At 43.6% G+C, this 26,942-nt stretch overlaps 1 protein-coding gene across 1 annotated transcript in view; it reads left to right on the top strand.

Annotated features, from left to right (window-relative positions):
- The window catches only part of GRB14 (growth factor receptor bound protein 14), a 681,395-nt gene that overhangs the window by 408,972 nt on the left and 245,481 nt on the right, over positions 1–26,942 (top strand). Inside the window, exon 5 of the mRNA XM_085645413.1 lies at positions 2,335–2,472. Within this exon, the coding sequence (XP_085501539.1) occupies positions 2,335–2,472 (138 nt within the window). The remainder of the gene's footprint in view (positions 1–2,334; positions 2,473–26,942) is intronic.

Here is a 26,942-nt window from a genome sequence, read left to right on the forward strand (position 1 = left end):
TATCTTCTCCGTGACTTCCCCTTGGGGCCCCCATCTCACTTGGGCATAATGTCCTTTGTGAAAATGAATAAAAAAATTAAGAACTAAGGGGGGAATACCCAGGTCCCTCAACGTCTGCCTTAAAGTTAAGTAGTTGCTAAATGTCATGTTCAAATTTACAAACATCATACAAGCAGTGGCAGAAGTGACCTTACCCAAGCAGCACAATATATGTTTGGGGCTCACCCAAAGCCCCTTTCCGTGTATTTCTTTTTGAAAAGATTTGGGTTGAAGACATAGTCTTTGACAAATTGCTGAGGTTACCTGTAGCAAGATCTAAAATTAATTGAGCTATTGCTACTGTTGCAATCCATTATATCATTGGTCCTTTTTAACCAGCAGTGACTCCTCCTTTTGAGCGAAGGAGCTTTGCTCCTCGAAGCAAAATGCAAAAAAGAAACCGCAGAGATAAAAAAATAAAATAGCAAAGAAATGTAATTTATTGCCATTTTATTTTTCATCCATTCTTCCCGAACCGATGGTCAGGATGGGTCGGGCCTGCTACATGACAGCAGCAGGGAGGAAGGTGGGCTGCCTTGGCAGTTCAAAGTGTGCATGTCCCTTTGGCCGGCAGTCTGGTTAACAGCATGAGAGCAGTACCAGTATTGGTTAGGGTAGTTGTTGAGGGTCCTGTGCTGGACACAGATTCGAGAAGAAAACCAGAGCGACGAGGGCCTTCCTGCAGGTAAGTTCCTTTTTAGTTATGTTCTTTATTAACTGTTTTTATGCAGATACCCAGCCATTTTGCCGCCCTACCACTCACTAGTGCTGCCAGCCCTGACTGGTTTTAACTAGTCTATTTTCATGACTGCCAAATGTAAGTACTATGTCTGATGTAGCTTTATGAGTTATTCATGTTCATAGATCTGAAGTGTAACTCACTGTTTCTTTCTCTTGTCAGCCATGTCTGTTCTGCATACTTCTTAAAGCTCTGTTTACTATAGCTATATTCCATGTGTTATTCCATTTTTAATTCTTATTGAAAAAATATAATACTGCAGTGATAAAAAAGGGTTACAGTTGAGACCATTGCAAATAATTCACCAATGACAAGCAAATTACCATGTTGGAAGAGAACAAGAAAAACTTTCTACAGTTAGCAATAAAATATTATTGAAATGGTATAGTGTAATGTTTGTAGATTCCACTGGTCCTTTATTTATTTTTTTATGTTTAAAAGCAAAACAAAGATAAAGGGAAAAACACAAATAACTACCCCCAACATGCACAATGTAAATATATATTGGAAAACAATGTGCAACAAGACAGCAAGAGCAAGAAGGACAATCTTATTTATAATATATAATTCTTCTAAACATGACCATGTAACCCCAAAATTATGCCAAGTAGAAGTGCGGTAATGGCAAGCTTTTTCTATACCTGTCATATATCATTTTATTTAGCTCCAACGTAGCCATATTAACATCGATCTTACATACAACATTGTCTGCAATCCAATTATGTTTCAGTTGTTGTGTTGCTGCACTGTTGCTCTATGCAGCTTCTTATGTGCATAGGATTTGATGCAGATTTCTACACATTTGTAATTGCAGGTTTCCCCCTCTGCACTGTACAGTGCTCTGAAACACTTTCTTGGGTAAGGTTCACGCTTTACAACCAACTCTTAAAAAATAAAGAACAGTCAGTCCCTCATTATGAGAGTTATCAGGGATACATGTAACTCATTGAGGAAAATGTGACCCTTCATGATTTGGACCTTGAGGGTCCACTAAGAAATGAGTAATTACCAGGGAATCAGTAATTCCACATTTTGGGCTAGATCTTCACCTGGAGATTTTGGCTGCATTTACCAGCCAAAATCTCTGGGTGAAAGTTAAGAGTTCTGTGGTGTTTCCACAGATATAATTCTGATTGGGCCGACAACTGCTGATACAGGCCAAGTCAAATTAAAAGGCCACTCAAAATGATGAGGGTCTTAGTGTTTAAATAAGGGCTTATTTTGATAATGGGGACCTAGATGCCAAACTCTCTGGTTGCAAAGACAGTAACTCTGTACGTGGCAAAATTGCTAAATTAGACAAGTCCACCTTCAATGTGAATATTTTTTATGGCAAACCGTGCACTGATTCTTACTTGACTTTCAAAGTAGAAATGATATAATCAAGTTTATTCAGGCCAAAGCAGATTTTCACTACTTGTATCTGTACTCTCTGTACTCTGTAGTCGTGTAAGCTAACTTTTCAGGGTACCAGTAAAAACCAGATTTTAAATCTTGTTTGTTATACACGTCATACAACTTTATTTACAATTTATAATAAAACAATTGGTTTCTAGAAGTTGCTGAGCTCAAGTACATTTCCTGAAATCCATGGATATCTACATGTAAAGGATAATGGAAAAAAATCATGGAAAAAAGTGTTCTTTCTTTTACGGCGATCAGGCTTGTATTATTCTACTAAAGGAACATCGAAGGTAAGTAAAAGATAATATTATGCAATACGTGTATTTGTGCATGTACATATGTGTGTGTGTGTGTACATGTGTGCATGCTTATCACACACTGTGGGAACCGGAACAGCACACACAGTGTTGGTAAATCCTAACAAAACCATACAAATGCCTTCTCTGCAAGAACCATCACCCTCTGGGGACCCTTTGTGTGTGTATGTGTATGTTGAAACAGAAGGACAATGCGCATGAGGCTGCTGGTCACCAAAGTATCCTTACTGTACCTATTAATATTTTAGAGGATCTTAGGTAGATATTATTATACTGTTCTTTACTAATTTAATAGGACTGTGTATTATGTCAACAAAACATCATAATACAGAGACTGAATCTTTCTATTTAATCAGCAAATGTTGGTTTGTTTTGCTTGCTCACAGTACCACATCTAATACTTACAGAGTTATAGATGTTGTCAGTAAGCCTGAACATGGCCACTCAGATTGCGAAGGAAATTGAGATCTAACCCTGTTGTTTGTCACTTTTGCATGTTGTAGGTGTCCTCAGAGGAGGAATGTGCAACTTCTTGAGCAGGTGTTAGTGCCACATCCATTTGAAAAAATAAGGCTTTCAGTCAATGTATTCTATTAAAGTTGATTTCAGAAACAGGGACTTTCGGCCACAAAAAAACGTCCCCAGTGAAATGTGTGGAAGAATATAAGATTTTCATACAGCAAGTCACAAATTTGAAACAGTGACTATATAGGGCAAACATGATTCCAGCCTGCGACAACTCTGATTGTATAAAATTAAGAAGCTGCCATTGGAATGCAACAAAATCCAGGCTTGATCAACTGTACGGGAACTCCCCTTAAATAACACACTAAGGTAGCCATGGACGCATTACAGATGCCATTAAGTGTTATCTCTTTACAGACAAAGGAGGGACCTAAAGAAGTTCCACACTGATGCAGCCTAACAAAAAACCTGTTCGTTCTCATTTATGCATCTATATTGGAAATGGAGAAAGCAAGCTTTGTGAACCTATATCCTCATATCGGCTTACCGAAAATATTTAAGACAGAATGTAAAATGAAACATTGAAATGGGATGAGAAAGGACACAGTGGATAACCCAGGTGGCAGATGGGGTTCCAGCAACAGTGAAAGGCAGCATCTCTAAACATTCTGAATTGTGCATTGTGTAGGTTGAATCTTTCTTAGCCAATTGCTTGCATGCATGTCAAAATATAAGGCAAAAACATTTCATTTGTATTCAAATAATTCCATGGCACTCAATTTGATTTCAAAAGCTGCAGTGTCCAACTCAATTGTGAAATCAGTTTTTACTGACACTGGCCATGTTGAAGCATAGCCGTGTCATTTTGTATGATATCACAAGCAGATTAAAAAATATTAGTCAATAAATAAATGTGAGTTGACAATGTGGCCATACCATTATCGACATCAGACAAAAAAATGCAGCATTTTCCTTAGCAATTTGCATTAATCATTCAGCAGCTTCTCGTTGAGAAATGTTCCAAATTTCATTGCAAGCTGCATATATAAAGCATTTCAAATGAGGAGATCTGGGACCGAACTAAAAATCCTGTAAGTCCATATTATCAGAAAGGAGGGATAGTGATATTTAACCATTGACAAGGTGGAATGTTCTAAACATTGCTGGCATAACTTTCCTATGCTATGGGTAGTAACTACTCCTGTGTGTTGTGACTCAATATACCAGGGTCTGGAAGAGTTTAAAAAACAGGCATTGCAGTCATGGGTATCCACTGGCCACATTAACTACCCATCTGAAACAGAAAGTTAAGAAGTGAACAATGCATTCTGCACCCTTTCATTACGTTGTTCTTCTGTGAGATTAATAAACTGTTGCCAGTTATCTTATTCTGCAACAGAGGGAATGCTTGACATATTCACATTTTTAATATTGGCCAACCCAAGGCACGTAGTCAGAACGTACTCTTTCTTTTAAAAAGATCATTTGGCAAGGGATAAGAGAAGCCCTAAATAAAGCATCAGTGCCCTGGCCTGCCTGTGTTGTGTACTCCATATGATTTTTACCTCAGTGTTTTCCTTCCAATACTCGTAACCCTTTAGTGCAAGTTGTAAAATAAATGAATGAGAATAAATCAAGTTAGTTTGTGTGAGCATATCTTCTTCAGTGGGGAAGTCATAAACTTATATAAATATGAAACTTAGTCTGTAGGGACATGACTAGAAAAATATGGGAAATTCAAATATGTCGTAGAACTATCCAAAGGTAGTATCAGGCAGAGTTCCCACTGTGAATAATAAAAAATAGCAGGTGGGGTATAAGCTCTGTGTAAGAAATCATGCACATAATGATGGTAACAAAACTTTCCCCATAATTCACAAAATTTAAATACAAATCCTCATTTTCATATACTATATAAGATGCTAATTCAGATAGCAGAGTAGAAACAGTCATAACATCCCATTTGTCAGAAATGGAACGTGGGGTAATACCATCATCCCTAGCAATTTCAAAAACATATAGAATTTGCAATGTTTCTGTTGGACCAAAAATGTCATAGGGTATGTTTCCTAAACAATACCATCAGACACAGGGAAAGCAATAATGTTCACAAGGGACTAGTCTCTTCGGACATTATCTGACAAAGAATGGGATGTAGGCACCTCAACTACAAGTTATAGTGATGTACAATCTAGGAGAACATGTCCATTCAATATTAGATAGAAAGCTGTAATAAATCCAATTGAGAGGAGAAATAAACAAGGAAAGAAAAATCCAACAGCAGGACCAGGGAGGAATCAGGTAAGTCTATTGCAGCCAAAGGAAAAGTGGACACACACCATGCAACGAAGTATGCAAAGAATCTAATGAAAAGTCATCAAAGTTGACAAAATAACGTACGGCAGTCTGAGTAAAAACAGGGACCCCATCAGGCAAATGCGGTTGATAGTATATAATTTCATTGCAAGGTGCAGCAGTAGAAAATGGCACAGCCAGGTCAGAAATACATCCTGTCTTATCATCATTATCTGGAATAATTGAAAGTTCAGCATCTGAAGTGTACAGTTAAGAAGTAGAAAGATTAGGAATACTCAGTACTTCTAGAGGGATACTATGTAAGGTAGGGAGAGGTGTAAAGGAACGACCCAGAAACCGTTGTGGCCTTCAATGGAGGACTAGCCATGTAGTGTAACTTGATTGATTGGAAACTTGCTGTTTTGGTATAGAATGGGCAAGAGGTAGCAAAACTCACAGTTTTAGTACCCTAGACAGCAAGGACAGACATCTGTGCACAGTAGAAAGGGCAAAGCTCTTTTTTCTCCAATTTTCTTTGAAACTAGCTGAAGCAGTCACCGCAACCATTATGTCATCATCAATCCTTGTATGTCAACGAGCAATTGAAGCTGCTAAAACAGTATGAACAGCCGACTTGGCAGCTTTTCCAGCTAATTAATTTCCTGCAATCTGTACACATACACGTTGATGACTCAATTTGTGAACTACATTAGCCCGTGGTACAGAGGTAAAGCATCCTTAAGTGCTGCCACCTTTCTCCAAAGCCGTTTATACTTGATAGCCTTTCCTCTAGAATCTGTGACTTCATTCAAGCATCAATAGTCAGAACCAAGGCTTTCAATTCATCCAGCTGAGCGGTACAGTCACCTCAAGGTTCTGTATATGTTTTTGTGCCTGAAATACACCATTGTTCATTATACTCTTCATTGCAGCACATGCCGCTGAATTAGTTTCAACCACATGCTGAGCTGAACCATCAGTATGGATTATGGTAAATCAAAGGTGCTGAAGGATGAAGTAGTCAGGAGATCCAGGAGCAAATGAGTACCATACCCGCTCTTGCGACTCAAACGTAGCCACTGTGACTCCGCCATTCCAAGGGATTTCCTGTGTTGCGCATTGGTCCGTAGCCGAAGTTTCAACTCACGGCAGCGTGAGGCGTCTACACCCACCGAGCCGGGACTGAGGTGTTTGTGGAGGCCGGGATTGGAGCGGGGGAGGACGGTCCCTTTCCAGCGCAGGTACGGGGTCCCGCTCGGCCCAGCCAGTGGAGACACTTACTCCGCTGGAAACACTTAGCGGACCTTCTCCGTCTCCTGGATGGTGTGTCGATCGACGAGGGAGTCTCCCGCTGGTGCCGGATTGCGTAGCGGTCCGGAATCGGGGGCCAACGCGGCGGTGATTAATCTTCCGACACAAGGACAGAGGCGGTAAGGAGGTCTCCGGGGGCCGACATCAGAGACTGGGGAGAGGTGCTCCTTTGTAAAACTCCACCGACTTCCCTCCCTATCACAGTGGGGCGAGTGTGAGTCGGTATTGATAGAAGAAGCTCATACCACTCCAGACTACCAGCCCCTACAGGAGGGTTGGACTTGTACTAATCTCGTTGAGAATCCCTCACGTGCAAAACCCCCTGAGGGTCTGAGACCGCATATTAGTGGGGCTCCCAAAAAACTTGCTGTAATTGACTGTATTGGCACTCTGCTAACTGACTCTCTGGGGTATTTCTGGACGCTCTCCTGGTCTTTTCCCAGCCCAGGCATAGCCGCTGGCCTCCCTGGTCTCCCTCCGCCGCAGTTCCTCACGATCTCAGTGCGGCCGCAGCGAGGGGGGTGGCACAAGTCCCGGGTGCCACCGCCCATTTCGCGCCAGGAGGTGCTCAAATTGGAGGAGAGCCCCCACGTCGCAGGTGTGCGTGCAGGCTAAGCCCGGGCAAAGGGCGGGCCATCAGGGGGCCAAAGGAGCCTCCTGAGCTGGGCCACCCCTCGTCACCGGATTCAATGCTGCCACGTTTCTGGAAAAGATTGAAAAGATTGAGCCTAAGCTGTACCGGATCGAGAATGACCTGCAGCTCCACTAAAATAAAAAATAAAAGACACTGTTCCTTGCCCAACCGAGGAGATCCGTATTATATTTAGTTCTATTCTGCCTGTAATTATAATTATAAAGCCTCCATAGCACAGTTGGGATAAAAGCGGGGGGTGCACACTGTTGCGCCGCTCTCAGTACCGTTTACCTAATATGGTCAAGTCTAAAAACACCCCGACTAGGGTGGGGGGTGGAGTAAAGGGTACCCTGGACGCTTTTATTACAAGAGCGGAGTCCCTGTTAACTCACGAGATACAGCTGACTGAGGAGAGATTGTCATTAGACACCCTTATAGCGCATCGCTGGGCAAAATAGCAAAGTGTTCCACGCCTCGTGTTGAAACCTCATCAGCCCAGGGCAACCCAGCACACACTATACTTTCCCGCCTTACCAAAGCACAAGTTCACGTTAACGCTGTAGCACATGGGGACACCGAGTCAGTTAATACAATTGGGCTGGTCTGTAGCGATCCAAACTCCGACCAGCAACCTCTAATTAGAGAGGAAGGGCTTGCGGTTATCACGTCCGGAACTGTGGAGCTGGGCGGTTCGGGTAATGGGAACATCCCCTCAATAGAAGAGAGCGAATCAGACCCCTCACGGAGAATGGATAGGGAAGTGGTCACACGCTCTAAAAAGTCCCTACTTGCCTCAGTCGCCCCCCCATAGCCGTACCGCTAGAAGTTAATAGGGTTTCTGGGAACCAAGTCAGCAGTGGGCCGCACATAATTAGATCCGCAACTAAATCCAAACGAAGAGGGGCCGTTAAAGCCAATGAAGCAGTAGGGGAGGGAGTTGAGAGCACAGTATGCCAAAATTGCCCAAACCTTAGCGGGCGGATTGGTCCCAGGGAATCGTCAAGGCGTTAGAGGTAAAACTGGAACTGCTCCTAACCAAATATTTGGGGCCGGTAATGGAAGAAATAAATAGACTAAAAGGGAAAATAAGCAGGTTGCCTGAACAGGATAGGGGGCAGTTATCCGTGCCCATACTACAGGCGATGGAGGAGGGGCTAGGGCTCGCCCAATGCCCGGAACCAGTATGTGATAATAAGGGGACTGAGGAAGGAAATTCTAGGGGCACTAAGCCCATCGATATGAGGGTGACAGTTAAAGAGGGACCAAGGGGCATCATTAGGAGTCCAAGTAGCAAGGGCCCAAGCACTACTTCCGCCCCTGCCATTCTCATGGCACACAGTGTAGGTAGAAAGGAGCTTGTTAATGCCCCTATTAGAAACACTGCTGACCATGTACGGAGCACCCAGGGCCTTCAGACGCTGGATTTACCACCAGCATCTTGTCCTTATACGGTAGTACTAGTAGGGGTTCCAGCACTTAGTCAGGATAGAGAAGAAATAACAAGAACCCTGATTAATAAGGCCACACATTGGATGCATAATAATACGAGTGTGAGGAGATTCCAGTATAGACACATTCTCATGGCTAGGAGGGTGGCATGGATTGGTGACAGTAAGAAAAAGTTTGCAGGAGACTGTGTAATTGTTAATCTCAGGTACCAAGAGTTGGTAAGAGATTTGCTTGACTCCCGTTACGGGGACCTGGAAAGCGGGACTTGTATAAAAATGCTGCCTTTGAATTTCTTCTATAGGGACAAAGCGAAAGAGGTAGGCCTTGATGACCACAGGCGTCGGGCAAACGCCCAAGGCTGGGAGGTTAGGCCCGGACCAGTAACCAACAGATTTACCCCGCTCTCCAGCGCAGCCATATTGGACAAACTGGACTGAGTGGGCATGGGAGGGAGATTGGAGAATGTTAGAACACAGGAGAGCTGCTCTAAGACTGACGTCAAAGGCTCGCCAGGAGAAATAGATTCTAGCACTGCACCCCACTTGGTAGCCCAGCGAGAGAAGTGGGGGGAAGGCATGGTAATAGCTGTAAGCAGGTTAGAAACGTCATCATCCCCAGGGAAGGTTAGCGCAGATAGACGTGCGGATGATCCAGCTACCAAGGAGATTAGAGGGGTCCCTTGGAACATTGCAGAGATCTTAGCCAAAATACAAAACAAGGAATGGCTAGATTTCATCAGACAACACCATATCATCTGTCTCCAGGAAACCTGGGAAACTAACATCAGTGCCCCACATCTAGAGGGTCACAAAATGTTCTTCGTCCCGGCTTGTAAAACAAATAGGGGCCGCGCTAAGGGCGGCCTAATAACCTATGTGGCCCTGACAATTCAAGGGACCTGGGAGGATTTGGGATGGGGCTCGGACTGCATTCAGGGTATTAGGTATCGTAAGAAGGGCCTAAAACTCATTTTTATACATTTTTATAATGCGGGACAATCCATGCAAAGATTGTGCGAGCTAGAGGATAGATTGGCTTGCATACAAGATGCAGGGGACATAAGTTCCCAGCTGGTATTAATGGGTGACTTTAATCGCCATCAGTGCCCTCACCTGATATGGGGTAGGGGAAAATGGGCATCATGTCCATCTATCAAGGACTGGCATCTAGAGCATTCTAGAGAGGGTAGGGAACTAAGCAAGATCCTGGGCACTTATGACCTAACACACACGATGGATTTGATCCAAAGCGGGAAGCTTAATACAATCAACCCATCATTTAAGGGTAGGGGTAGAGACACGATTATTGATTTTATTTTTGTTACAAATATGCTTAAATGTAGGGTCACAAATTTTAGTATAAATGTCAGTGCCTTCAGCGATCATAATCCACTGGTATTGACCATAAGGGACGTCAACCTATCCACACAGCCTGGTAACAGGATTACCAGCGGCCTTCTCAAAGCTACTGATCAGGGTAGGAGAATAAGATGGAGTAATATAGACGGGGAAGCATTTTATAGAACGCTTCTCGCTAATTCTGAAAGTCAGACCTGGAGGTGCCTAGATCCAACAGTGGAGGGGAGAGAACTGATTAGCGATTTTGAGGGCACCACGCAGCATATTGATAGATTATTGAGGGGCAAAAAGAAGATGCAGGCCCACCCATACCCCAGACGGTTTGACCAAGATTACTCCAGGGCACAAAGGGATCTGAAGCTTGCACTTAAAATGGTCCCTAAGGATAGGGGTAAGGTTGCTGACTGCAGGGCTCAATATAAATTGGCCACAAAACAGAGAAAAACCTCCTTACAGAATCAGGCATGGGAGACATTAAGAGAGGCTGCCGAACGTAGGGACATGAATAGCTTCTGGAGGGTAATCAATGACCCCTGTTTTCAGGCACCGAATAGCCCGAAGGAGGCTTGTCATATCCTGTCTGAAGCCTGGGTGTCTCATTTTAAAAGCTTGTATAACCATGGTGGCTCGGCTGATCCATCAACGCCAGATACAGGAATTTTATCTAGTACGTGGACGTGCTTTTCAGTCGGTGAGATCAAGGTAGGAATAGATAGTCTGACAAGAAACAAGGCTCCAGGCCCGGACGGGATTCCTCCAGACCTATTTAAAAGCCAGGTAGATCTATGGGCCCCTATACTCACTAGAGTTCTCAACACAGCAGTAGAAGTAGGAATGCCCAGGTCATGGTCCACGGCTATTATTGTACCATTGTTCAAAAAGGGAAATAGGAGTGACCCGCAATGCTACCGCCCGATATCACTCATAGACGTGACAGCGAAAGTCCTGGGGAGGGCCATCCTTAACCGTCTAATGGATTGGGCAGATGAACACGATATTATTACAGATACCCAGTACGGGTTCAGAAATGGCCGCTCCACAACGGACCAGTGTCTTAATCTCTACCATCTGGTGGCCAAGTACACCTTGGCAAGGGAGGGGACGGTGTACTTGGCTTTCATGGACCTGACAGCAGCATTCGACCTGGTAAACCGAAGGAAATTGTGGGAAATTTTAGGGCTCCTGGGTGGTGACCCAGGTCTGATAAACATTTTAAGAATGCTACATCAGAATACAACAGCACAGGTCAGATTTAGCGATGAGGGGAATCTAACTGAACATTTCCCGTGCTCCGGGGGGGTGAGGCAAGGATGCATCCTGGCGCCCTTTCTATTCACTTTATATATAAATGGCTTAGATAAAGCGCTTGGAGATTTGGGGGCAGACTGTCCACGCATTGGGAGGAGAAGTATACCCGTCCTCCTATACGCGGACGACGCGGTCCTCCTGTCCCGCACAGGAAGGGGACTACAGTCTCTCATTGATGGATTCGTCAGTTTTATGGCGGATTTAGATCTATCACCCAATCTCACCAAATCATACATTATGGAAACAGGGAAAAGACCAACAAAGAACTTTATCTTTACAATTGGGGCTCATAAACTAGGGTTTTTAATTACTTAGGGATTATAAGCATCTTAATTTTAAAACTTTGATCTCTGACAAATGCAGCCAACAAATTAGTTTGGTGGATTCAATCATGAACTGTGCTACAAGATTAGGTCGCGGGTCACCAAATGAAATTTTGCACTTGTACAGTTCGGTATGTTGCACCAAGACTCTGTATGGGAGTGAGGTATGGGGCTTCCGAGACACGTCATTGATTCAAACTGAGGAAAATAAGTTCCTCAGAAGGGTCCTGCAAGTACCCCAAAGTACGCCTTCCCACATTGTTCATGAGGAGCTAGGCCTCACCTATATTAGTGAAAGGTTAAGTTTTAAACCTATTACATGCTGGATAAAAATATGGACTAATCCGGAGGCAAGTCTAAGCAGACAAATACTTGAGGACTGCACTGCATGGGATAATGGTCATCGGATACCCTTGCTCAAATATGTAAGGGATACCCTGAAACGGCTGGGTTATGCCAAATATTTTGATGAGCCCTCTACACTCACTTCCCGAGACAAGGGCGCGATAAAGACTGATTTTTTTCGGCGCTTAGCATGCGAAAGGGAGAACAGAGAACTGTTGAAAGTCTCAGTGAGAGCCCACCTGCTAACAAAATCATTGCCGGAAATGGAATTTTATCTATCTGATATACATAACAAACGTGATAGATTCTTAATGACCAGATTTAGACTGAATCTCTTGCATCATATTTTATCAGTTGCTGCAGGGTTCACAGTAGACATTGACACAAAGGGACCTTGCGGCTGCGATCAGAGATCTCCGCAAGATACTCTCCATTTTGTTTTACTTTGTCCCTTTTATGCGTACCCAAGGTCATTGTTTTTAAAAAATATTTTAAGACGCACCAAATTTAGCCAGGTCAAGGTGGCACTTTTGTTTTTGAAACTTTCCTCAGATCCATTTACGCTGTTCAGCACTGTGAATTTTTTAAGATCAGCTGTAAAATTAAGGAATACTAGAAGTGAGGAGTAGCCACCCTTGTTTTTATGGGGTATAGATGTGTATGATGCGCCTATATAGCCTGGGTTTCTTGTTTTTATTAGCTAATTTTATGATTAATGTTTTTAATTCTTTAATTAGTCCAGGTAGCAGTTTTAATGCATACTTTCTGCCTCCTTTTCAATATTGCACCAGCCAAGGATCTGTTTCATATTGTTTAATGACGGGTCTAAGGTTATTAGGGAGTCTTACGTTGTTTACATTGGCCCGGGCCAGGATATATCATCCCGCATAAATTTGTCAAATCCTTACATTTTATCATAATATGCCGTTGAGCCCCACTTCCCTAGTGGTCCTACCTAACTCTCACGTCCAGGACGGTTCAGTGACGCTGTTTTGCCTAATTGCAGTAGTCGCGAAGTTTTTATTGCTTTTAATTTTATGTATATTGATTTAAACATGCAATGTGTTATTTGGTTTTTTATGTCATGCTCTTTTATGGATATTCTTATATTCAAATAAAGATTAATTGATTGATTGATTGAGTATGGATTATGAAAGCATATTCATATAGAGGCACAATTTCACTGGACATGGGGTATTCCTGTTCATACTGAAGATTTCCTCTGTTTGCAAGGTACGATAAAAAATCAGAAGCTGTTAAGGAAGTGACCCACTAGATCCATCTTGGATGTAGGGGTTTCACATTAGAAATGCTAGCCATTGTGACAGCTTCTAAGGACAGAACAGGTGATACCACAATTATGAGTTTCCCCATAGCCAAAGGATATTCTTTCAGTACAGTGGTCGGAACAGCAGTCAACCTTTTTTCGGTGGATGCAAAACAAATTTCCGTATTGGCTCATTCATGTGATTTATAAGCAAAAGGCACTGTTTCTCCTTCAGGGAATAAAACATATGTATAAACACTGGAACCCGCAATTATGTGGAGCACTAAGTCGGGAGCATTAACACAAGTCTGTAAGTGTTTGGACTCAAGAATTTCTGCTTGTAAATTTCTGAGAATATGTGTATGTTCAGTAGCCTAATGTTTAGTGGAAAAATCAGGACAAAATAAATCGTACAACGGGTTAAGGCATTGTGCATAGTCTGGGATGTATTTTCTACAAAAATGTTGAAATCTCAAAAGATATTGTAGCTTTTTTAAGGTATTTGGTGGTTGTAAAAGAGCATATGTCTCTATGAATGTGGTGCTAGGCTTTTTCCTTCATTTGATAATTCGTAACTCAAAAAATGGACACTGAGAAAGGCAATTTTAGATTTTGGCCAGATGTGTGTTTAAATCATAATCTCTGATGTAAATGTCATCAACATAGGACAACGCTTCTGTGTCTATTTCTTGTAAAGTTAACGTTACTTGTGTAGCAAACAGACCTGGACTGTTCTTATACCCTTGTGGCAGTCTACAGAAAATACCCTGAGCTCCTAGCTCTGAGAATACCATCCAATTGTGGCACTATGGTTTAGACAGAAAAAGGCATTGGAAATGTCTGAAGTAGATTTGTATTTTTTATTAACTATATTATTGATCAAGCCAGTGCTGTGGGAAATTTGTACAGCAAAAGTCTTTGTGTGACTGTTCATTTGCCTATAGTCTAAGACTTTACAATATAAATGAAAAGTTTTAAGCACAGAAAATAATTGTTCTTAGGGGAGACACAAGAATCAATTACACCTTAATATTCTAATTGTGATAGAATCTCCTTTACTGGACTTTTAAGTTCATGTTTAATAGGGTATTGTGCTTGCACCTGTGGACTGGATAACATGATATGGTGAATCTTTATCCCAACCCTTTGATTGCAATATAATGCTGGGGCTTGTGCAAGAGCCCATTCTGAGGCAAATGCTGATTTAACTTCCTCAAGTACAAAAACGGAAAAAGAAGGCATGATTTCATCCTCCCCTCTGTGGAACTTTTCTAACAAACTCTGGCGACCAATCCACCTCAGCCATCAGAATGTCCTATGCATGAGTTACATTCTGCTAGAAGATTACTTTAATAATATGTGGTATACCACCCTCAAATTGTATGTCCGAATCATGAAGTCTATCAGGAGGACTAAGACGCTGATCTGGGGATTCCACTTGTATATAGTCATTAGTCGGGTTGAACTCTGCTGCGCTGTCGAGCAGAGTTCTGTTCCACGTCTTGTGCTGAAGAAGAGTTCTGAGTGTTTGTGTCATATTTAGTGGAAATCCAGGCCACTTTCTTCTTTTCAAGTTATACTTTTTGCTGTGGAAGTTTCTCTTCCTTTTTCATGATGACAACCGGAGAGTGCTGTGAGTCCTATTTCAGTTTCATATACTCCTCCGGTCTGGGTCGCCTTATCCCCCTCTGTCTGACCGTTTGTCTGCAGAATCCTGCAAGGAATGAGAAGGACGTGTATCAGAATACTGATACCTATCAGGCTGTTTACGTGTATTATGGTTACATAGATTGGAAGACAATGGTTGAGGAAACTCAGTCTGTGTTTTATTTCTAGCTCTGTCTTTATTTTTATCTCAGCACTTTTAAGAAGACTCAGGTGTTTGCTTGGTAGTTTCGGCATTAGATTTGCCCTTAAGTTGGGGCTTGTTTGGGCTGGTACCTAAATTATCTCAACCTATAGATGTAAAAGTTTCAGAAATTATTTTAGGAAGCTCACGTTCCTGATCTGCAAGGGGAACTAAAGCGAGCCATTGGCGTATCACCAAAGAAGCTGCCTGCCTTTCGATATTACCTAATATAATTTAGTAATCTGTGGCAAAGTTTCCAATGAGTTTCATCCCAAATCCGGTGCAGCGGCCACCCCATGTTCAGCCTGAATGTGTTCGAGAAATTCAGGTAAGAATGCAATTGAAGAAGTACCATGGTGTATAGTGCAACAAATACAGTACCTCACATATTGTACTCCTCAGCTGGGGGAACAATACCAAGTGGAAGACACATAAAGAAAATTCTATATTTATATTGAGGAGCCCTTGGTAGGGCAGTAGTTAATGTACACATAATATACTGCATCAGACATCGATACAGCTTAACCAAATGGTTTAGGAGAGCAAGCGCATCACACTAGTTTAATACATTTGCATTTGGATTCGGCAGTTTGCATTAGCATGTGGATAATGCGTATAGCCTGATAAGACTAGCCAGGTAGCCCCTTTATTACTGAGAGAGCCCAGACTGACATTTTGATCTGTTTGTGGGCGGCCGCATTCAAACCAAATATGATGCTTCTGGTAAGTTAAAGGTATTTCAAAATATTCATAAGGTCTATATACAGCTGGAACTGCAGCCTCAGTGTATTTGTGAAAATGATAGTGAATTAGCATTGACTACTGGAAAACCTACCCAGGAATAAAACAACTTCAAATTTAAACACTTTGGGGTCTATTTGGATGTCGGGCGGATCGCCAACGCCTCTGGACTGAGCATTAGGTCAGAAGAGCTTCATAATACAGAGCCTGTGTTTTTCTATATATATATATAAATTAAAAGTGGTATAATGCAGGAACAAATTCTGATATCATTAGTTATCCAATGATTACACAAATGAATCACTGGGGCTATCTACACGATTTCTGCAAATGTATTTCATAATTTCAGTTAAGCTTATAATTGTTCATGCCTGGAGTAGGTACCTAATTCTGCAATGTTGCAAAGCACATTAAACATACACAAATAAACCAAAAAAGCAAAACATGTATAACGGACAATCAAAGCACAAAGTTGCACATGCAAAAAACGTATAGCAAAAGCTCAACACCAAAAGTGCCAACCCGGAAGTTATTTTCAATGGCCTTGCAGTTGATTTTGGCAAATAGGGCTGTGTTCTTTGATTTTTCTACAGTTCATAAAGAAGATAGTCTGTGGGCTGTACACAAGTCAGGAGCAATTTTACCTTCTACAATCTTAGATGTGTATCAAAATGTCTTTGAAAATTGAATGAAAATGACAGAGACTCCCTCGTCAGAAGTGTCAATGAAACTGCAGGACGCTTCAGGACAGAAGAAAGACAAAGTACTGCTTGTCCCAACTTTACATGGAGTACCATAGTCTTCTAGGGAAAATTAGTGTCCTGGAATCAAAAAGTGCCAGGCATCCCGTCAAAAGAAGGATCGAGAGGGGTGAGGGAACCAATCGCTCGGGGGGCTGCGATGGGTTACCTAAACATGACCAAGCAGTGTCGATTAAATCAGCATAGTAGGCCATATAACGTACTCCTTCAGATGCCCAAAAATGCCCTTAATTGGTGTTTGGTCGCAGAGCCACTTGAGCTCGTGGCTGGACTGGACATCGGAGAGCACTGCACCTGCCCTTTATGAGGGCCAGGCTCCCATGGCCCCCCTAAATGTCAGATTCCTGGAATCAGAGGCATTGAGCCAGGGGTTAAACCCCTTGGGGAGGCATACAGACAACACCAACCTGTCCACTGGCACCTAGGAGTTCAATAGTAATGGTGGTGACAAAGCAGCCTGGCCAGCCACGGCCCAAAATGGCTGCCGCAATCTAACTCTGAGGCCTTGATTGCTAGGGAGGGACTGATGGTGGCCCCTCAGTCTCCAGCTAGAATTAAAGCATCACCCCTGCTTGCAAACAAGCCAGAGAGGAGGCTAGGACAGTGGAAGCAATGACACAGGCGAGTGGGTCAGCCCAACCCCGGAGGTGCACCCAACCCAAGTGTGGCCCACCTTCAACAGAGCATCCACAACGGAGGGTCCCACCGGCCCTACACCTCCCATGAGTAGCAGAGGTTGAGCCGGAGGGAAGAGGGCTCCGATTGACGCACACCAGCTCGGTCGTTGGGTGAGCAGCAAGCCTTAGGGGGACCATGGTCCCTCCCTACATCAGGGACCATGCTGGGAGGGCTGAGGAGGTTTGTCTGGATGGGTGCCTCCAGTAAAGGGGGTAACCACTGGGGATCCCTGTAGTTGGCCGGTGAAAAGTATCCCCTGGCTGCACAATAGTCACCAAGGGTGTGTGGGCCCATGTAGGGTCCCCCGTGAGTTGGACAAATGTGCACCTCAGTGGGAGAGACTGCAGCCTGATATGACCTCTGCTAAAAGGAAGTCCACAAAGTCGCCAGCATTATGGACATGCTCCTTAGTCAAAAGAAAGGTGGCAGAGTGGAGGCTGATGCTGTCAGGGGGCTAGCCGTGGGTTACCAGTGGGAAGGGGATCCCACATTAAATGCTATGTCCACCATGGGTGATATCCTTTCCCTTTTACTGGAGTTTCACAAGGACTTCTCCTCATGAAAGCATGATGTGAGCAAGGCACTCGGGGATATCAACACCTAAATGCAGCAAACTGAGGAGCAACTGCGACAGGTAGAATCATGGCCACTACAACCTGAGAGCAAGAAATGATGTCCTGCACACTCACGTTATTGGACACAAAACAAAAAGACATTTGGGACAAGCTGAAAGATGTGGAAAACTGCTCATGGAGAAATAATATCCATATACACGGAATTTCACGGAAGGCATCAAACCAAGACCTGAATAGGTAAGTTTACATCTGGAACGCACAGGGTGTTTTGTCATTCCAGCAAAACCTAAATTTGACCCCGGACACCCACATTCGCATTTTAAGCCAAAGAGGCCATCATGTTAGCTGCCTGTTGACAGAAAACAGTGTTTCAGTGCAGCACCTTAGTGCTCTTTCAAGACCTCTCCATGCAAACACTGGTACGATGATGGGCATTCAAGGACATTTCATCCCACCTCAAAAAAGAATGCATCCAGTATCATTGGGGACACCTCTGTCGCATATGGTTCACATATAAATAGACTCAGCATATGGTTAGCAAGATTCAAGAGGCAAAAGATGTACAATACCTTGCAGAGGTAACTGGCCAACATTTACCTACGGGCTCACAGGCAATGACCAGCACTTTAGGAGCAAGGCGCAGCCCTAGAACTAATTAATCTCATAAAGACAAACAACAACTGCGATGCCAGTGAGGCAGAGATGAGTGCACGTCCTCATCCCCTCAGATTGAGATGCAGTGGACAGCACTGAGGCCCAAGGCAGGGGGAACACACCACTCCCAGAGAATAATTTGGGCCCATGAGCCTCTTAAGGCTCTCCAGAACTACAGTGGGAGATGTCTTATAATACCTGCAGAGGCTCGATGACTTCTAAATGAGCTAGCGCTCACTGCAGCCAATCGGGCTGCACGGAAATGACTTTCTTTGATCCTTTTATTTGGGGTGCTGCTTGCACCAAGGTTTAGGTTTGTGGGTTATGATTTTACACCATGGTTCTCTAAAGTCAGTCCTGGAGGGCCTCTACAGGTTGGTGATCCTCTTTCCTTATGCCACACATTACACACCACATGCCGTTCAACTCCTCATGCTCTATCAACATAAATAAATGTGACAGCATCACTGGCCTGTATGTCACTGATGATCGGGCCCCTATGACGATTGATGTCTTCAAGTTATGGGTGCCCTGATGGGACCTTCTTTAATGTACAAGTCCTTAACTCCCCCATCAAAAGACAGGCTCTGTTCCAATGGTTAAAAAGTAAAGACATAGAGATAGTGGCACTACAAGAAATTCACTTACTGCATACAGACACGTGTCAACTATGATCCTATTGCTTCCCAGACCAGTTCCATGCCACTTACAGAACAAAAACAAAAGGGGTGGCCAACTTGGTTTGCAGGGGAATCTAGTATGAGTTGAGGCCCAACTATGGGATGGAGAGGGCAGATACATGGGGCTACAGATGCGTCTTGGAAACACTCATCACCATATACGCGTTCATTGAAGGCAAGAACATTTATTTTTTTACTTTAGCCCAAACTGTCAGGCTTTTCTTGAGGGAACTTTCTAATTGGGGGTAACTTTAATCTGATTCTGAATGTAAATGAGGATAGAACCATGAAGCAATATGACTGCCCCTCACCTACTGGGCCGAATTCTTTTCACCTGAGGACTCTCGCTGCACTTTGAGCATCGCGCTGACTCGTACCGTATCTGTCTTGATTTAATTCTGCCTAAAGAGGTTATTCCGAAGACCCTGGACAGAAGTTCCCAAGCTATCCATTCTAGCTCTACTAGTAAAGAATCGGCCACTCTATCACTCCGCCCCTGGAGCGCACCCAGTAAGAGATCTGCAACTAACTTTGAGAGCGGGTTTTCCCGCCAGTGGAACTATTTCTAACTACTGGCTGAAGTGACGGCATCTAACCGGCGTTATTAGCTTCCCATGATTCCACAGGTCCCTTGACACATGGTCTCTGCTTGCCCTGAGGAAGGTGGCACCCACATTTCGGTGCATTCACCGAAACGCGCGTCGGCGCATACATGAGGCCCACCTAAACCTTGCTTTGCTTGTTTTATATTGTGGACAAATGTCAGCCAATTCTATGTTGAACATTTATTGATTCATGTCCTCATTTTTTGAAAAAAAGATTTCTCTCTTTGTTAGATATTTATGTGAAGATATTTATGTGACTTCAACATTTATGTTGTAGAATGAATCTGGTTTGAGTGTGTTTGTTAGTGTGTGTTTGAATGTGTCTGGGACCCTGAAAAGCATGTTCTCTGCCATTTGATATATTTGTTATGTACTTTGAATTTATTTCTTTGCAATTCAATTTATTTGATAATAAAACTATCAAAATCTATTTCTGCTTATTGTTCTGAATCGTACTGCCCTACTCCTTTGTGGGCACACCAATGAAGACGATACATTGTACGTGCTGAAATTAATAGGTAGAGATATTTGTGTTTGAATTTATTGTGCCCCTCACCTCCGCCCTTCCTACTGCAAGGATGGTAGATCTGGATCTGGTGAATGTGTGGTACCACCACCCCCCAAGTGAACATGACTTTACATTATTTCCCCTGTCCCTAGAATGTACACAAAGATAGATTATTTCCTATCTTCCCGTGACCTACTGCAGGCAAATCTTACTTCCTAAAATTTCTAGAGCCTAAAATATTGTCCAACCATGCAGCAGTTAGGTTAGAGTTCACCCTGACGACTCCGTAAAAGCTTCTTAATAGACAATGGCAGGCCTGTATGGTAGTTCTGAAGGACCCAGTGGTGAAGGAATGGATCAGGGAAACCATAACGCATTACTTCCAGGAAAACATCACACCTGAGTTCAATTGGAATATCACTTGGGATGCTGCAAAGGTGGTTATAGCGGTGACCTCATTGCTCACACTACCACATTTGAGCGGATGGGCAAGCAGAAGAAAACGGGACCTGGAGAAGAAAATAACTAGATTAGAGTCCCAACATAAAGCAGACACCTCACCAGGAGCATATAGGACCCTCAGGAAATGCAGTAGAGAGCATGGACAGATAGTAATGCAAGCAGAGGGCAAGAAACTTCACTGAATACCAAGCAAAATTATTATGAGAAAGGTGATAAAGCCAGCAGGATGCTAGCCTACAAACTCAACCATTTACACACCAGAAATCAAAGCAATGAAAGATGAGGGAGGGCAGACCCACATGAACACCCCAGACATTTTGGTCGTTTTAACAGATTATTAGTACTCCCTGTTCACCGACTGGGCCTTCACCTAGGCACTCAAGATGAATATTTGGAGGACTTTCATTACTCTCTGCAAAAGGAGGATTGTTTGGAACTGGAGTAGGCCATTTCTAAAGAGGAGGTCTTAAGAGTGATCAAATACCTCTCTGGTCATAAGACTTTTGCTGGTGCTTCACAGTCTTTAACTATATTCTTACCACTGGTATGTTGATGCTCATAATGCTCGATAACAGACTGACACCTATAGTGAATCCTATGCTCAGCTAATTGTACCAGCCTATAGAGTTACTGAACACTGACATGACAATCTTTACAGTGATCTTATTAGCAAGTCTACAAGACCACTGGTCTACAATTATCTCACCCCAAATGAGTGGGTTCATAAAATCCAGACATGCAAGGGACAAACAAGACTGGTTCTCCTCCTTATCGAGGCAGTGGAACGTCAACAAAAACCAATGGTCCTTCTCTTGCTAGATGTGGAGAAGGCCTTCAACTGGGTTCATTAGGTGTTCATGAAAAAAAACCTTCAAAAGGCACCGGTGGGCCCTAAAATATCCAAATGGATTCTGGCCAGCTACAAGACCCCACCTTTGTTGCCAGTTCGACGTGGGAATCACAGCGTGACTCTTTTGTGCCCCTGGTAGCACCAACAACTCGCTGGACCCGCTGCGCAGGTCCTGCAGCGCCCTCCCAAACATCGCAAGGGGTGGTGTGGAATCTGGGCTGAATCAAGCGGGGTGAGCGGTAGCGGACAGGGCTGCGAGCTGCAGGGGACTCCATTGTCCAGGAGTCCCTGCGTGCCCAATAGCTTCCACCTGGGCTGCTCTCCCTGGACGACACGCCCCCCTGCATAGCCGCTTGCTTAAAACTGAGCCAAAACTCTTCAATCTTGGGATTCACCTTTGTTGCCAGTTCGACGTGGGAATCACAGCGTGACTCTTTTGTGCCCCTGGTAGCGCCAAAAACTCGCCGGACCCGCTGCGCGGGTCCTGCAGCGCCCTCCCAAACATCGCAAGGGGTGGTGTGGAATCTGGGCTGAATCAAGCGGGGTGAGCGGTAGCGGACAGGGCTGCGAGCTGCAGGGGACTCCATTGTCCAGGAGTCCCTGCGTGCCCAATAGCTTCCACCTGGGCTTCTCTCCCTGGACGACACGCCCCCGTCCCCATACGCCCCACCTATTTAAGGAATACTAATCAAGCGACGCGGGAGCGCGCGGGAGCGCCCGGGGCTAAGCCCGGGCAAAGGGCGGGCCGTCTGAGGCCGTCAGAGAACGGAAGAGATCGGACCGGGCCCAGTCCCTTAAAAAATCGCGTTTGTCTGACCCAGTGGACCGCCTCTTCTTCTTGAACATCACCGAACAGGTCACTCTTTTTGTGTATGATATTGACTGGTCCAATCTTCTTAATAACGTTAATTGGTGAATATTTTTATTGAGTAATCGTGGATATGGTTCTCACGAGAGGAAGCAAAACTAAAGTAAAGGGGGGCGGAGGAAAATCCCTGGGTCCTATGGACGACTTCATCATCAAGGCTAATACTTTTATTGATAAAAGCATTAGTCTAATTGAAGGTAGGGTGTCCTTAGATCTCGCAATGGCAAAGAGGTCGTCCATGGGAAATTTAAAGAATGCAAAAACCCCTGAGGTTTTGCCCAATAGGGGGTGCGGGACGATCTCCAAGGGTAGGAGAAGTCTCCCAAATAATGTGGATTTGTCGGCCTCACAACTTTCTGACTTTCAACTAAGTTTGGATCTAGAAAGGACCCCATAATTAATTCCCGAAATAACTCCAGATGAAATAAGGACCACTAGAGGTAGGAGAGAGGGAGCAATTAAGAAACGAAAGATAAACGCAAAAACTCCGGTTCATCATGATTCTAGTACCCAACACGAAGTAAAATTCATAACACCTCCACAAGACGACCACTTTTCTGATAACTCAGCCATTAATCAGTCCCCACATGACAATCCAGATTCTCCAAGCGTAGCAAAATCCATCCATTTCCTATCTAGTAATACGCAAAGGGACAATGTAAATCCACACATAATAAACAACATAGCAGAGCTTTTAAAAATCGCTATTGCACCACTTGATTTAAGATTGTCCCAGATGGAGCAACAATTACAGCTTCTCGTTAACATTATGAAACCTAAACAAGCACTAGGGGAAAAAAAAAAGAGAGGAACTAAACCACCTCCTCAAAATTTGCCACACACACATAATAAAAAACACGAAACTGCTTTATCAAAGCCTCCCTCTAAACTACAACCCCCCGATGTACTTATTACAGAGAGAGCAGAAGAACCTATTGTTAATACCAACATAAACTCTCTGCAGGGTAATGCCCCGAGAGTAGCAACTGCAGGTCCCAAAATCCCTGTTCCTAGGGAAAAAAAATCATTGCATCAAACAAATATTCTGACTTTAAACAAGCAACCTCCCAAAACAGCAACAACTGACACCAGTACAGCTGATACGAGGGGCCTTACTAAAAGTAGATTGGCGGTAGACTTGCCCCCAGAAGCAAGTCCATATGTGGTAGTTATGACAGGAGTACCCGAGTTAGAAGATCATGTCATGGAATCTACATGGTCGTTGAAAAATAAGGTTCAGTATTGGTTAAACAATAATTGTCCCATTACAGAACCCGGGTCAACGAGGATTCTGATGGTCCGTAGAACCCCTTGGGTGGGGAAAAGTAGAACAACGATACAGGGAGATTGCATCTTGATTTCATTTGAACATCCCTGGGTGGTGGATTACATATGCTCTGGGGAGTTTCCAAACACTTATGGTAAAATAGGAATTAGGCGACTCTCCTTTTTCTATCCCTCTAGGCCTCTTAGGGAGTTTCCTACTAATAATGCTCATCTTTGGGAAATAACAGCCTCAGTTCATGATAACTATTCTAACCAATGGCAAACAGTGGGCTCCCGTTTTCGTGAGCATGGTGGTTACCGGCACTTACCAGGACCACGATTTTGGGGTGGAGGAAGAGATGAATGGGGCGTCCAACAACAGCGAATGTCAAATAGAGAGCCAATTCAAAGGGAACCCTGGTTTGGGATTCCAACGGACAATAGATTTAGTGTCCTTGAAATGGTTGACTGACCATTAATTCCATCCAAAGACTCCAACCATAGTACATCACATTCTATACTCAATCCCACAATGAATTGTCCAATTCAAGAAGTAGTGACTAACGTAGAATGGCACCTGCTATCTATTCTTTTTTGGAATATAGCGGGGCTTCGCTCCAAAATTGAAGATGGATCGGCAACATATTTCCTAGCACAGGAGAAAATTATCTGTTTACAGGAGACCTGGTCCCTAACGGAGCTTCATCTCCCTGGGTTCCAAACATATTTTACGCCAGCTTTGGGAGGAGGTATTGGTAGACCTAAGGGGGGGCTGACCACATATATTGCCAATACAGTAAATCATTTTAAAACATCGTTGATTGCGTCGGACCCAAATTACCAACTATTAAAGCTTCTTCCCAATAAATCTGTGCCCATCCTCTTGCTTAATTTATATAACAACCTCGAGGATGATCACTTTCTGTCTCTTATCTCCAACATCAAGGAGAAATTGAGAAATAACTCCATAGTTGGCAAAGGGCCAGTTCATTTCATATGTGGTGGAGACTTAAATATACATCCATGTCCACATGTTGGGAAAAATAGATGCGGAATCGTGGATGAAGACAACGCTCCTATTATGCACTTTACTCATAGTAAAGTGGGGGTCGCCATGAATAATATGTTATTGGACTTAGAACTTGAAATAGTAAATGATTTAACTCCAGGGTCAAATCTCTTACAACCTACGTACACCGGTAGGGGCTACAGTATGACAGTTGATTATATTTTTCTCTCGTCAGCTTTGTCTCCCCGAGTGAGGTCCTGTGAGGTGCTGATTAATACTTTCAGTGACCATTCCGCTCTCAGATTAGAAATACAACGAACGAAGGGCCAACCTGAAATGGACCAAATAGCGACAACTCTCGCACAAAACAAATTAGAGCTAGTCAGGACAAATGGGTATGCACTAAAGTGGGAGACGATCAATCCGGAGGAAATTACTGGGAAACTGGTAAAAGCGGCATATATAAATATAATCAATTGCCTCGACCTATCGTTATCTGATGAAGAAGTTCTAACTAATTTTATACAAATACTAGAGAAGATCAAGGGACTTCTCACCATAGCATCAAGGAAGTTACTCCCAACAAATAAAGGCTGGTTTAATCACTCCTGCACTATAGCCCTAGCTAATCTAAAAAAGGAATTAAAAAAAACAGATAGAGTTCCAGAAATAATTCGATCTTTGAGGCGCCAATATGCTTATACACGAAAGCAAAGAATCATTGAATTAAAGAAGAAGTTATGGGATGATTTACACTCCAGCGCTGTGTCAAAGAACAGCTTGGCCTTTTGGCGTACTGTCAAAACACCATATTTTTTGGATCCTGACAGTCCCAAGATAGAAGTGGCCATTGATGAAGATACGTGGGTGGCACACTTCTCCAAGATTTTTAAAGACACAGTAATTGTTAGCAAGGGTTCACAACACTCTCTCCCAAACGTTGACTATCCCATTTCTTTATTTTTTGATATTACTGAAGTTCTAGCGGCCCTAAAAGCAAGTAAGAGCGGGAAAGCTCCAGGCCCGGATGGGGTTCCAGTAGATCTGTTTAAATTCAATTCGGATCTCTGGTCCCCCATCCTTACAAGAGTATGCACCGCAGCGGCAAAAGTTGGCCTGATTGATTCTTGGACAAAGTCAATTATGGTCCCAATTTTTAAAAAAGGAGACCACCAAGACGTTAATTGTTATCGTCCTATCTCACTTTTGGACTCGTTAGGTAAAGTGGTCGGTAGAGTTGTGCTTGAACGACTCCGGCAGTGGGCTGAGGAGGGAAATATTATTTCAGATTTACAATTTGGATTTCGGGAGGGGTTTGGAACGGTGGAGCTGGCCCTCAATCTTAGTCTGATTTTGGGAAAATATTGCCAAGCAAAAAAAAGAAATGGTTTATATGGTCTATGTAGATTTATCTGCTGCATTTGACTGTGTCTCACACATAAAACTTTGGAACATCTTGACACATATGGGAGTGGACCCCCCTCTCGTAGATTTTATGAGAGAGTTATATTCAGGGGCCTCTGCAAGGGTGCGATTTGGTACGAAGGGCGAATTGACTGCGCCTTTCGGAGTGGAGCGAGGAGTCAGGCAGGGGTGCGTCCTTGCCCGCTTCCTCTTCTCCCTGTACACAAATGGTTTGGAGGTGGAGATGTTGAGGGGGGCTCTGGACCTACCTCGGGTAAAACGGCGTTTGATACCTGCCTTGCTCTACGCGGACGACGCGGTCATTTTTGCCCGCACCCCATGCGAACTGCAGAAATCCCTAAATAGATATGTCGAGTTTATGGGTGGCTTGGACTTACAAGTCAATGTTAAAAAAACCTTTGTCATGGTTGCCGGGCGAGCAAGAAAGCGAGTAAAGAACATCTATCTTAAAGATCAAAAATTGGAGGTGACCACGAAGTATTGCTACCTGGGGATAATGATTGATGACGGGCTCAATTGGAGATCAGCAGTTGAGGCTAGATGTCACTTGTTTAAAAGAGCTATTATGTCTCTGATAAGTTTCTCCCAGAGACTAGGGAAAAGGCCCCCAGTGGAGCTTCTAAAAATCCATTCGGCTAAATGTCAGGCGATTGCCCTCTATGGAGCTGGAGTATGGGGATCCGTAGAGGTCAGCGCCCTTCAGGTCGCCAAAAATAATTTTTTGAGATTTCTTTTAGCTGTACCAATGAGCACCTCA

This window comes from Triturus cristatus, chromosome 3_1 (genome assembly GCF_964204655.1).
Source record: "Triturus cristatus chromosome 3_1, aTriCri1.1, whole genome shotgun sequence".
NCBI classification, from domain to species: domain Eukaryota; kingdom Metazoa; phylum Chordata; class Amphibia; order Caudata; family Salamandridae; genus Triturus; species Triturus cristatus.